The sequence below is a fragment of the Plectropomus leopardus genome, chromosome 12, assembly GCF_008729295.1.
Source record: "Plectropomus leopardus isolate mb chromosome 12, YSFRI_Pleo_2.0, whole genome shotgun sequence".
Lineage (NCBI taxonomy): Eukaryota > Metazoa > Chordata > Actinopteri > Perciformes > Serranidae > Plectropomus > Plectropomus leopardus.
The window spans coordinates 4,654,176-4,668,114 of NC_056474.1; the positions used below are offsets into that span (position 1 = coordinate 4,654,176).

The 13,939-nt window shown below is 38.9% G+C and overlaps 1 protein-coding gene across 3 annotated transcripts in view; it reads left to right on the plus strand.

The window, feature by feature from the left end:
- The window catches only part of ankrd12 (ankyrin repeat domain 12), a 46,481-nt gene that overhangs the window by 21,646 nt on the left and 10,896 nt on the right, over window positions 1-13,939 (plus strand). For 2 of the 3 annotated variants that reach the window (XM_042496990.1, XM_042496989.1), the window contains 4 exons: window positions 4,945-5,058; window positions 10,666-10,816; window positions 13,223-13,294; window positions 13,662-13,802. In XM_042496990.1, coding sequence (XP_042352924.1) covers window positions 4,999-5,058; window positions 10,666-10,816; window positions 13,223-13,294; window positions 13,662-13,802 — 424 coding nt within the window. In that variant the 5' untranslated portion in view covers window positions 4,945-4,998. The remainder of the gene's footprint in view (window positions 1-4,944; window positions 5,059-10,665; window positions 10,817-13,222; window positions 13,295-13,661; window positions 13,803-13,939) is intronic. The other variant, XM_042496991.1, reaches the window with a different exon arrangement.

Here is a 13,939-nt window from a genome sequence, read left to right on the forward strand (position 1 = left end):
TTCTTTTTGTCCAATGCAAAAACACTAAAGATATTAAACAGACTATCACACAAGACCAAGATAAGCAGAAAATCTTCACAATTCAGAGACTAGAATAAAGAATTTCAGGGTAATCTTGCTGGAAAAATGTACTTGCGCGAATAATCAATTATTAAATACTTTATTTTTAATTTATATTCTGTTAACCAACAAATCTGTTGACTAACTGTTTCATTACATAAAATAAATTACCATTTACATAAAATAAATCTGCCAGTATTTTTGATAAAATAATGAGTGTCTTTTCTGTTTTTAGGTCACAGCATCTACAATTTAGGGATTTGCTGCTTTTCCGGAAAGATATTTACGACATTGTGGGATTTAGTATAATTATAACGGGCATTTTTACTATTTTTGGACATTTTAAGACAAAATGTTTATTGTTTTAGTTAAGACAATAATTATCAGACTAATCAGTGATGAAAATAATCATTAGTTGCTGCCTCTTCTGTGTCTTCTTCCTTGGCTGCTGAATTATTTACCACATTGCTGATGTTGAGACTGAAGCAGTGAGCCATCCCGAGTGTCTTTGGTGTCACGTCTTGTGTCTGTAGCACATCTATCACCCTTTTACAGTCGAGATTTTGCAGTTTGATTCTGTTGCAGAAGCTGTTTCACTGGAATCGAGAAATGGGTTAGGTAAACGTGGCTATCACTGTTGTCACTACACGGGATCTTAGTGTCAAACTAATCAGCCGCAGTCTCTGAGAACTGTAGTAGTCATCAAGGCAGGGTTTTGATCTAGACTTGAAAGAGCCCAAGGTTAATGGCAGAGCTCGCAGGGGCTCATGCAGCCCTGAACCGCTCATGAAACGGCAGTGAATGAGAATGCCAAACTGGCGAGTGCCCAAATACCTCTGTAATTATAGTCACACCCTCCTCGCCTCGTCTCTGGGCCAGATTGGAGTCCTGTCAGCGTTTGTTTTCTGGTCTGGTCCCGGGCTGTCCATACCGCTTTAATACCCCCCTTACACCAGCCTCTTTACACCAACGTGTTCACTGTGGGCCGCTCAATTCTCCCTTTCAGCTGCCTGAATGACGCTGCTGCTGCATACCGTCTATCTGCTGACTAATGACGGACCTCTCACTGGCCTCAGCTGAGCAGCGCGGCTGTGTGCTGGAAAAACGATACCTGTCAACACTGTACTATTACTTAGGATCAGCAAAGGCTGCAAAGGTACCTGGAGATACAAAACGTTGGATTCTTTAGAGAAGTCCGGTCACCTTTTTTATGATAGTTTAGTGTTGAAAACCAGGATTCTGTCTGGAAAGGCAAAGGGCATGTATAACTGTATTTGTCCTGCTGTGTGTTAAGTAGGTTTGCAATGATGTGAGAGATAAAGGAAAGTATCGCAGTTTCATAGTTTGATGGTATTACACAGACTATCATCAGTTACGGTAACACTTAAGGGATGAAACAGTAGTTTTTTTGTTGCTGTTGAGCAAAGACTTCATTGGAATGAAACAATTTTTTAATGGAAGAATGTGTAAGAAAATAGGTGAGTTTCTTCATCTGTCTTTTTCACTACCATAGATTATCAAATGTACACGTTATGTAAGATAAGTATCAGAAAATGGTGGGGAAAAAAACATGACAATTTCTAAAATTTCTTGTTTTACTTGACTAACAGCCTAAAGCCCAAAGCTATTTTAATTTTGACTGATATAAAGGAAAGACAAGCAGCAAATCTTTTCAATTAAGGAAGTTAAGAAAATTATAGACTTAAAAAAACATTGATTATCAAAACATTGACTTTTTTCTGTCAATTGACTAACCAATTGATGGACTAATCTAACAAAACATACACTGTATCCAAAACATATATCAAAGCAACCACAGGGAATCCTATAATCTGAAAATTCACATTAAAAGGAGACTTGACAGTTACATACATTAAAAATATCGTTTCCTGCTTTATCAATGCCTTTTGCCTTTGATTGCTTTAGCTATTTAAACTGGTGATACTTGTGGCTTTTACATAAATCCTCGATATGCCACATTATTGTTGCAGGAGATGATGATGTGCGTGATGCGCCCCAACATGCTTGTTGTCTCAATGATATCTCATAATTAAAGGCTTTAAGGCTGATATGATTTATTAAGCTACAGCGGTAGTATGTTGTTGATTTTGGTTCATACTGGGCTGTTTATAAGACTGGCATGTTTGATTCTGCAGTCATTAGCTCTATTTTTTAGTCCAGTGAGTGCTGCAGCATTAATTCTGTCATTTTCACCCTCTCTGCTTTATTTGTAACTGAAAATCAACCACTTACATTTGTGTGTTTTTTTCCATTTCCCAGATTTTGTTTACATCTTAGTTTGGTTGCTAATCTAACATGTGCTGTACATAATGTAGTGTGGTGTATAGCTCAGCCTCACAGGATTAATGCGTTACAGTCCCTGTTGTAGCCACAAAGACCCAAATGACAGGACGGCTGCCTATGTAGTTATAAACAGTACATGTACACTGGATATTTCTGGAAACCCGGCAAGGTAAAATGGGTTGAGACACGGATGTGTTTTTAAAGAATATAGCAAAAGTACAAAACATCGGTTGGTGCCAGCAACTTAAATGTGGGAATCGGCTGGTTTCCTTTGCCGTAAAAGTCCAGTGTTTAGGATTTAGGGGGATATATTGGCAGAAATTTAATATAGTGAAATAATTGTTATCTCTAGGGTACAATCACCAGAAAACAAGAATTGTTGTGTTTTGGTTACCTTAGAATGAGCTGTTTATGTAGTGAGTAGGTCCTTATCAGCAAGTCTGCAATCTTTCTGCAGTGTCCCCGAAAGGACAAATCAAGCACTGGCTGCAGACAGGGCATTTTACATTTGAAGCTCATTTTTAAGTGTTTTTACTGGTCTTAATCACTAGGAGGGAATCCTAAGTAGGAGCTCACGCCTTGGCACACAGATGAAGTTTCAGCTGGTTGCAATCTGCGATCCTCGCTGCTATTCTAGATGCCACTAAATCCTACACGCTGCTCCTTAATACAATTTTTGAGTTATTGATTTATTATATTGTGGGTTTTTTTTTCTTTTTTTTTTTTTTTTACATTTTTGGCTAAAAGAAAGTATGTTAAAAATATATATACAACTGATTTTTAAACCCTGACAGTTTTAAGACTTACCTGACATTAAATATTGCTTGTGCAGCAACAAACAATGTTATTTGTTAATCTTTTCATTGTTTTTGGTCCATAAAATGTCTGAAATTAGGGAATGGTCATCACTGTGTCCCAGAGTCCAAATTGGCACCATCAAATTGCTTGTTTTGTCTTACCCACAGTTCAAAACCCCAATATATACAATTAACCGTCATGAAAGCCTAAAATAGCAAATATTCACATGTGAAAGTTGAAACAAAAAGATAAGCAAAAGATTAATTTACTTTAATAATTAAACCAAAACAGCCCTGACAGAGTGAGTTGGCTTCTGATTAAAAGAAATCCCCTGAATTGTTGGGAAAATTTGACCTCTTTAGCAATGCAGGTCACCCCCGGTTGGCAGTGTAAATAACAGCAATCTTCTTCTTTTCTTGATAAATTAAATGTTTACTGTATAGATTACAGTGAAGTTGTAACTGAAAAATATTGAGAAAAGGGGCTGTCCCAATCGGTTCGGAGGCCGCTTCACAACTTATCAGTGTCTCTCATGTGTCCTTAAATACAGTTTATGGTTTGTGCTTTTTTTTCATAGGGCTGAAAAAATGCTATTTCTGTATAATCAGATGCTGTTTGTGATAGGGTATGTATAAAAACAAGCAGGGAAAGTTCACTGAAAGTACAAGAGAAAGAGGATCTTGTGACTGAAAAGTGCGATCTTCATGTGACAAGATAACTGACACATGCCATGTCGGCTCTGTGCGCATGTTCAGCTGAGTGTTATGCTTTCTCCAGTCACTGCAGGCACCCACAGTGCCCCCATTGACTCTGCTGCATGTGTTACTACGCTGACAAAAACCACATCAGAGAGAAGCTCGGTTACAGTGATGAGCAGACCATAGTGACAACATGCAGGGGGACGTTTTCCTCTCAGAGGCTTAAGAGTCCCTGAAGCTGTGATTCATTGTATCTTGTGTAATTGTTTCCTGCCTGTATTTTTTAGGGTCTGTCTCAAGAAGTGGAATGGAAATTTCAATAAAAATCCCTGATTACTGATCCCTTAAACGTACATCCTGTCACACAGCTGAGTTACACTCGGCTGTTTCGTACGCTGCCACTTCACCCTCTCTGGGGTTAAGTGACATTTCTTTACCGAGCTCTTGTTTCCTCTGTGATGCAGATGTTTTCCGAAAGCGTAGCCTGTGAACAGTCTCTGGGAGGATATTTCTTGTACCTGAACTTAACCCTTTGAGGCGTCGATCGACATTACTTTTCTTTGTGCGTCATTCACACACCTTTCACAAGCAACTTGGCATTATTTTTACTGCAAATTGCAGTAATTATTAAAAGATGAAAAGAAAATGACCTGAAAATTAACGGGAAAAAATAAAAGAGAGAAAGAATTATTTTGAAAATTATCAAAAAAGGGGGAATGTAAAAAAAAACCCATTAAAAATCATTATAATTACATTTTAAAAAATCAGTTACAGTACAAAATATTTACACTGTATATTTATTTTTATTGGTATTTCTATTTATTTTTTCTGTTTTGCTTTAGCCTTTTTTTCCAGGTCATCTCCTGTAACTTATTACTATTATCTTATGTGATATCTTATTGCCCTCCCTACATGTTTTTTTGAAAGAAATCAAGCTAGTTTGCTCAGGTTTCAAGGGGTTAAAATGCCTCTTGTCCTTGCCTGTCTCGCTGCCTGTTTTAACATAAAACCAGACTGTTATTAACCCAGACTGTGATGTGGCGATGTTGAAATCCTCCTCATTGCTGTTGTTTTCTGTCTCCAGGTGCATGATGAACCTGCTGTGCTGTAGCTGTCACAGCTAGTCAGGTGCCGCACCATGGCCAAACCTGGGAGCGACAGAGATGGAGCCATGGTGGATAAGCAGGCGGGGAAGAAGGTATGTTAGCGCAGACACAGATTAGACTGAAGTAACCAATCGAACGCCAATCATCCAATTTTTTTTTTACCTATGCTTTCACATTGTCCTTATTCGATGTTAAACATTTTGGCTTATTTTCTTTTCATTTTGATCACAAGTCAAGGCTCAAAATTAGCAGTTTTGAAATTAATATTACCTCATAGTTCGTTTAGTTGTATGGCTGTACGTATCAGTTTTTTTTTCCGATTAATCTAGATATTATTTATTCAATTTGTTGAAATCTATTGAATACTTTGACAACTTTATGCACTTTTTCTAAAGATAGATAGATATAACAATTCATAGAAAATAAAAACTTAATTTTATTCAGTCGTTTTCTTTTTAAAATAATAATATTAGCAGCACATTTTAAAAAAATTAGTCTAATTTCCACGTTACGGCTGCGTTATGATATTGTTGTTAATATTATAATCAGACGATCGATCAGAAGATAATTGAACCTGAAACTCAAAGTGACACATACGTTAGTTTAATCATTGTACTTCATAGCAGATCTTCTCTTGAACTGATGAATCAGTATCTTTTCTTAAGTACTTGTCTTAAATTGGTAATGACATTTCACAACATGGATTTATGTAATTACTGGTGCAATATACAGCTGAGATAACCACGTTCAAATGTACATTTGTATTAGTGTGAGGAAAAGAAAGTGACGGAAGTAATTTACTGACTCACACACTCTGTAAGGACAGTCTGTGACGTTGGTTTAAACTGTTTTCTCACTCATAAAGTAAATGAAAAATAGAAAATGGACAAATAACAGCGTCAGGTGAGGCATGTGCAGAAAGTTTAAGTGGCTGCCAATAACAGAAACATGTTCCAAATGTTGATAATCCTAATATATCACGTTTTGGTGGGGACAAAAAGTAAACAGGACGGTGCTGTCTTGCTGCCGGGATGCTTTCGTTTTAAGAGTCTGTAGGCAGCAGTTGCATCTTTGATTAGTCATTTCAGACGCAGTCATGAGTTAAAGCTTGTTCTCCGGTGGAATCCAGGCTTTGACCACATTCGGCTTACTATATTTCAGCACACCAACGCACGTATTTCTGTTACTGATAACATCAATGAATCACCCCAGCCCAATTTAGTAGATTTAGATCTAATAACATAATCCCGTCACAGAGTTGTAGATGTTCGAATTTTCAATTTGTCAGAGCACTTTATGGACCTCTCGTCTATGTTGGAATAAATATTGAGGTTCAGAGTTCATTCTTGAGCTGACAAAGCAATCTGTTTCCATTTAGAGGCTCTCCTGGCGCCCATTCATCTTACCCGTGGATTGTATTTGACTGCTTTAATTGTGATTGTGATGTCTGTAATGTTAGCAGTTTGGCTTAAGCCCTGTTCGCATGTGACTTACCTGAGGACCTCTAGTAATTTGTAAGAATCGCAGAGGCCCTCTTTTCTCCGCTCCTCCTTTCTGCCTCTTTCCCAGTTGAGAAAAACGCGGGGTGCATCGGCAATTATAAATGAAAGTTTTGACAGCATTTTTTGGTGCAGGAAGCTCATCCTGCAGCACAGCATGAAAACACATTCCCAGAAAGAGCTTCAATCCATCAGAAGAGCAGAAACTCAAACGATAATGAGGGGGTGACATGTGACAGTGTGTGGCAGAATCGGTTCTGTTGGTTTAACCCACATTAAAAAGAAAAAAAGTAGGTTAACACTGTAAATCACTGCTCGGAGAGCTGTTTAGTGTCTCTGTGTTGTGTGGAGTAGATCACATCTCAGCGAGAATGTCAGTAAATTTGAGTGGGAGTGGGGGGTAATTTCTAAATCACATAAGGTCCCCTGATAATACTAGCACAGGGTGAAAAGGGCTTTAATCATGGATGGCTACAACATGCAGAAAGGTAAAGCACTTTTTATTAACCCTTAAATGTTCAACCACTTATAAATATTTTGGAAAATTAGTTGACTGCTATTTTCTAATCTATCGAGGCTAAACTCAAGATTTTTTTTCCAAAATATGCTTTTAATTTTCAAATTATAGTTTGTGTCTCCCAAGACACATAGCCCATTTATGGTATAAATTTAACACTTTCCCCTGTATTGAATAATTAATGTGTTTAAACTTTTTAAACATTTTATAAATGATTAATTAGCTACTTTCTGTCATGTTTTGCACCAAAATCTAAAAAAAAGAAGAGAAAAAAATAAAAAATTGTTGTTTACATACAGTATGATGTACAGGAATTTAACAAAACTTAAATTCCAATTTTCATACTTTCATCTTCACTGTGGCGCATCTACACTATCTATACCCTGTCGTGGATAGTCGCAGTCAGTGGAGTAGAAAAACAATAAGAATAAAGAATCAATAGCAATCAATATGTCACACCTTTATATTATTGATTATCTGTAGAGAATCAGCCTAAAAGTATATCTGTGAGTGATTATGCTGATTTTATATCTATAACTGGGCATTGTATCCTCTAGGATACAGACATTTAATGTCTAATTTTTAAAGTTAAAATCATCCTTAGAAAGGTAAAAAAAAAAAAAAAATCCATCCCAAATATTATAAACATAAAAAACAAACACTAATGGCCTTTGACTTTGTTCACGTGGGATTACATTTTTAATTTTGACAGGTGTACACCCACACTCTGTCGAATGACTGTATCTTCCAGGATACAAAAACCATCTAAGGGGCGCCGCTGTTACGTCAGAACTTGTACGAGGGTGTGTGTTTATGTCTCGGCACTTGTATGCTCCCTGATCATCTCTTGTTTCGTCACGGTGACAAGTTTTCCTTACAGACATTTGTATAAATATCTCTGCTATGTGAAGTGTGACTTGTAAACATACTCATCATTACCCACTTGCTGCAACACTTGTAGACAACGAGGTTTAGATACACAAATCTGGCAGGGAGCACATCCAACCCCCAAACTGTTCTCTGTATTTGCTCTACATGTTGATACTGAGTATATTTACTGGTGCAAAATACTCCAGTTTTTGCCCTTATTTTGAAAAAGACAGTATTCCTTCTAATGTTACATGCCCAAACATGTTCAAAATATAGAAAAATAGAACAGCTGGGGCTGCTTGTCATTTTACTTTTTAACATACAAATAGGATTTTTTTTTTTTTTTCTTTTTTTCCCCAATTTTTGTAGCAGCGACAGACTTGTTGGACCGTGCGAACACAGGCGCCCTCTTTCATTCTGTCAACCACTTTCCTGAAAAGTGCTGCAATATTTACACATATCCAAAAACTTGTTGATATCCAAGTCTGTAATAATGTTTAAAAGAGGGCGTGTTTCTCGTTCTGACCAGAAATGATGGTTTTCCTTTTGGGCATGCATCTCTGCACCACAGCATTTAAATGGTTTGTTATTTGGTTTGTGTACAACATATCAGGGTTCCCACGGTCATGGAAAACCTGGAATTTTAAGGGCTGAAAAAATCATGGAAGTTGTAAAAATCATTGAGAGTTTTAGAAAAGTTTTTCTGTAGACGTATCGTAGCTCTAACATACGCTGATGTGTGACTTTTTTTAACCATCACTTAAATTTTCTCGTCTGTCTCTTGTTTTAATCTGATTTGTTCAAAAATGACGTTTAGGTGAGAAAAACAATTATGGTTCCTTGAAAAGTCAGTCAAAATTTTTGAAACTAAAAACAAATATGTGGTAACCTTGACGTATCCATGACACCCCAAGTAGGCGATTGAAAACAGAGAGGTCGTGTGTCGCAAACTGTGGTAAAAATGTATATTCCGATAGTGCTGTATACGTGCCCAAATACTGCTAACAAAACCAGAATAATATTGGCACATCCCACATTTCTTAATCAGAAAATACTTAATCTGTGTTGTTTACATCCCTCATCCAGTTCAAATATTGTCGTAATCAGAATAATAGTGAAATATCTCAATACAATAAAATGTAACTCTCTCCTATATTGTTATACCAGCGCCTCTTGTTTATCCGTTGTTTCCATAAATGACAGAGACAATCATGTGTGCTTTTATTTTTAAGGCAGAAATGCTTCTCATCTTAACTCTCCTCCACTTTTAACACTGCCAGACACTTCAGCTTTGCACAGCTGGAACATTGCTTCGCTGAGATCAAAGAAGCACCACACTGCAGACATTTTTCCTCCTGCCAGAAATGTATTTTACTGCACCAAAGTGCAGCTCACTAAAGTACTGGTACCGAAAGAGCTTTGTCTGCAAATCAGAGTGCAGAGGAACCCGGTAATTGTTAGACGCTGTTATCATGCAGATATTACTGGTAATGTTTAGCTCTGATGCAGCAGGTGCTATAATGGTGACATATTATGAACTGGAGTATTTTCTTCCTCACCACCAAAAACATAAATCCTCTACATGCACATGCAAAAAAAATTTTAATTGATGCAATTAAAACCAAAGTTATATTCATAAAAGTAAATAGCAGCTGCATGTGGGACAGATCAAATTTAACATTTTCTAAATGGGACTTGTGTTTTTCGCTTAATTATGGCCCAGACTTCAGTCACCAAAAGAAATGAAACTAAGCTCAGTGTGGCTGTACTTGTGTTTATTATTGAGCGTGCTTCTTTGTATAAATAAGATTGTGCTCGCAGTTTACTGAGATCATTACAAGTGTCTACAGGTCCTTTTAAAGTCTTAAAATGTCTCAATTCACATTTTATTATTAATAGGTCTTAAAAGTCATTAAAGAGCCAACAATGGAAAGCCAAACAGTCCTATTAAAAATAAGTGACAAGAAAGTAAGTTAGAGTTAGGATACAGTTAAAACCAGAGGACAAATAATGCAAAATGCAGGATTATAATGTCAGTACATTATGATACAAAGAAGTAAATGAAAACCAACAACAGAAACAATAAAAACAATCAAATCACAAATAAAAGGGAAAAAATAGATAAAACATCAATTAAAAAGATAAATAAAAATAAATCAAATAAATAAAAAATAAATATGATGGCAAATACAATATATCTGAAAAGTTTTATTAGCTATAAATATTAAAGACATGAGTACAAAGAGCAGCTTGTCTGTCTCACAGACTTAAGAAAAGCCATTAATCTAATAAGTCTATTAGTATTAACTGCAGATCTGGGAATCACTGATGTGAATATTTTCCAACTGCACCAAGCTCAGGACCATTTGAAAAGGCTTCTTTCTTTCCATATTTTTATTCTGTGTGTAAACGGAAAAAAAACGAGTCACTCCTGATCTTTTACTCTTCACTTGGCAGAGACTGTGCCTTGGGAGTAAGATTTTACTGAGTCATGCAGGCAAACCTGCTGCCTGCAGGACCCAAACAATATGTTGCAGAGACACAACACTGCGCCTGTAATACAACCGTCTGCACTTTGCCACCTTCGTGTCATGGTTTAGGAAGCTTATCCGAAACACTACCTGCACTGTAAGCTTAACCCTTTTGTTATCGAGTTGGTTAGCAGAGCTTTTTATAAACTGACGCCTCAGTTCATTTACAGTCATGACTGTATTGTTTACACACACACACACAGATTCCAGTCACAAAGGTGGCCACACCTCTGCTGTGTTTGATTTGTTTTTGTTTTTTTTTATTTCCTCCTCCTCTGACAGAGCAAAGACAAGTTGTCCCCTTTCACCAAAACTCCGAAGCTGGACCGGAGTGAGTTGCTGGGGAAAGAAGGGAAAGCCAAGTCTTCCATGAAGCGAAAGCTCGCCTTCACCGCCAGTCCGCTCCGGACCGAGGAGCGAGACTCAGACACCGGTAAGAGCTGCTCCTCCCCGCTCCTCTTTCAACAGCCATGCTGCTGGCTGGCTGCCATGTCCTCACACTGCCCCCCGGTGGACTGATGCTGAACCTTTTCTTGAGAGGTTTCTGTGGGTCAATGGGTTTCTTCTTGTTTCGCATCAAGATCGAAATCTGACCGTGCTGATGATGTTGTGGTCTGTTATGTTGAGATATAGAAAAGTTGTGTTGTAAGAGAAAAAAAGGAAACGAGAACACGTAAATGTGGAAAAAAATGTTTCCAAATGTGGTTCTGTTTGAGTTTTGGCCTTCTTATAAAAAATAATAACTAGGTAATTTAAATCATCTTTAAGCTTGGTCTTCAGTTTCTTACATGCAGTTTTGTTTTTTAAGTTAAAGGTTAAGGCTTATGATATATAACAACAAATCCTGTTGGCTGTGTAGCTAAAAGCCTTATATGTCCTTATTCCTCTGTGCAGCACACCTCCATTCTTGTCCAGAAACACATCAGTGAGAGTCACACTTTTGCACTGGGCAGTTTATGTTGACTCAAAACCGCACACACACACACACACACCCTCTTGGAGCTGAAAAGAAAGTGCTCCAGGAATGAGTCCTAAAACCCAGAAATGAGTTAGCGTTTTAGCACTCCCGGTTCCCTCATCTCGAGGATAATGGGTGTTTTTAATGGGTTTACGGTTAGATGCCTGAATGAAGGTCTGTGGTTAACACAAACTTGAGTGAGTGTGACGTTTTGTGCTGTGACAGTAAGTACACCAGTAAATACCCCACTTGTGAACGTTGAGGCTTTTATGTGTCTTATAAAGGGCAATTGATGAGAATTTGCTAAATGAGACTACAGAACAAACATCTTTGGTCTGTAGTGGGCTGAAGGAATTTGTTAGCATAACTAATAAAATGTAGATTAAAAATTATAGAACAGCAGCCTTCACCTTTAAAGGGATAGTTTGGATTTTGGGGGGGTCATTAGGTGAAATTATCCACGGTCAGTGTATTACAGACAGAAGATGTCAGTCGGCACGCCCCCAGTTTGGAGAGGCAGGCTGGAGTCATGGAAGTTCAGCGATGTGCTGCTGTGAACGGGGTCAGCACCAAAACATGAGAAAAGTCCCACCACTGAGCGCCCCACAAGTGTACTCTGTGTTGAGAGTATTTTCTGTCCGATGGCCAGTTTTGATGAGGAAGCTGTGAACAGATCCAGTTTCACATCTACTCTCGTCAAAGCCACCAGACGCCGTTGACAAAAACAGTCATTTTAGCTCGCTGAATGCAGGAGCTGCTGATTCTCCGCTGCTTTTATCAGTAAGTTAGTTCATGTTATTGTGTGACTTTGGTGAATCCGAATTAGCCCTTTTAAGCGCCAAAGTCGCATAATAACTACTGTTTAAGGCTCTGGTAGACCAGCAGCTAATGTGCTTAGTGATGTTAAATCGCTGTTTTTCTTAATGAAGTTTGGCTTTGAAGAGAGCGATATAGTGGCGTCATTTTCCTGTTGGAAATCACTATCTGAGATTAAGATAAAACAGTAAGAATACTTTAAATATAGCTGACCCCGTCAGCAGCAGTAGATAGCTTAGCTTCCGTGTTTGAGTCCAACCTGCTTCGCCAAACTGGGGCATGCCGGCTGACATTTGTAACACACTGACTATGCAGAAGAACTCCGTACAACCCCACTTAAAATAAACTGAACTGTCCCTTAAAGACCTGGTATTGTTCACTCGTAAAAAGCTGTGCGATGCTCCTTTTGAATTTCTGGTCACTGCGATCATGCCGAACATGAAATGCTTCACTCAGCTTCACATTGCAAACTTGAGGTCTTAATCTTCCCTCTGTTGTGTAAATAAACTGAGTTTAACTGTATGTTTACATCAGATTTGAAAACTAAAAATAGGTGAGTGTGTCAAACAGCCATAATTACAGTAAATGAAGTACAGTGATGGTGATTCTCAGACAGTTTGAGGTCCTGTAGGTCTGTTTTCATCTCCTCTGTAGAGCATTTCATTGTGTGGTCCTGCGTCAGGCCAGCAGACGAGAACCCTCAATTTTGAATTCACTGAGTTTGATTTATGTTGCGCAGGTTGTAAAGCTTAACTAGCATGGAGGGCGGCTTTGCCTCTCCAGCAGCCTTTTCCCTCTCAGGTCGCAGCTGTAGGAAAAAAAGGGGAAGTACTGACTGCGCTGACCACGTTGAATCTTCTCTCCTGTCTCCTGTGTTGCCATGACTCATAATCTGTGCGTGGAGCCTGCCTTTGTCTGTTTTTGAGAACATGTGAGAGAGAGGAGGAAGAGGGTGAGAGAGAGTGAGCGTTAACGCAGTGCTTTCCCACCCTTCCACCTCTCCCCCCCTTGCTCTCCCCTCCCTCTCCTCTCCCCCCTCCCCATCCTCTCTGCTTTGCACTGTAGATGACTCAGACCCAGGCCAGTCGAGTGAGACCTGGGGAGAGAGATTAGTGCCTCCCTGCAGGATATACGCAGGTAATCGCTGCAGCCCGATCCTCAGCCCCCATGTCCTCTACAAGTCACCCACTTTGCGCCACTATGCTGCTGTAAACACACATACACACATGCACGTGTGTGTGTTTTTCGCCCTGCATCCACCCCTCCGTTTCAGCTCACGCATGTCTGTTTAACCGACTGACGGAGACGGGGCGGCTACTTGGCTGGCTTAAGAGAATGCTGTCTTTTTTTTTTCCCCTTTTTTTTCAAACCTCATGCTTGTCATCTGTTTCTCCGCGTTCTCAACAGATACAAGGGAAAGAGGAAAACGGTGTCACTGTGACGATGAAATTGCAGCTTTTTTTTTCGGACCGCTCTCTAAAATCTCTCCCGGTTGTGCTTGCAGATAAAGACGGACCAGACAAGAAGAAGGTGAAGAAGGAGGCCGGGGGCAAGAAGTCCCAGGCTCCCAACCTTTTGTTTGGGTATCCTCTGTCAGAGCGCAAACAGATGGCTCTCCTAATGCAGATGACTGCCAACAGTCCAGGTTTGTGTGCCTGCCCTCTCACCTTCACCACATCCTCAAGATGGCTCGGAGTGTATTTATTGTTGCATGAGTCATGCCTCTGAGCACTTCAACAAATATGCTCTCGAATATTCCCAGGTTGTTTGAGAAAAAGGCAA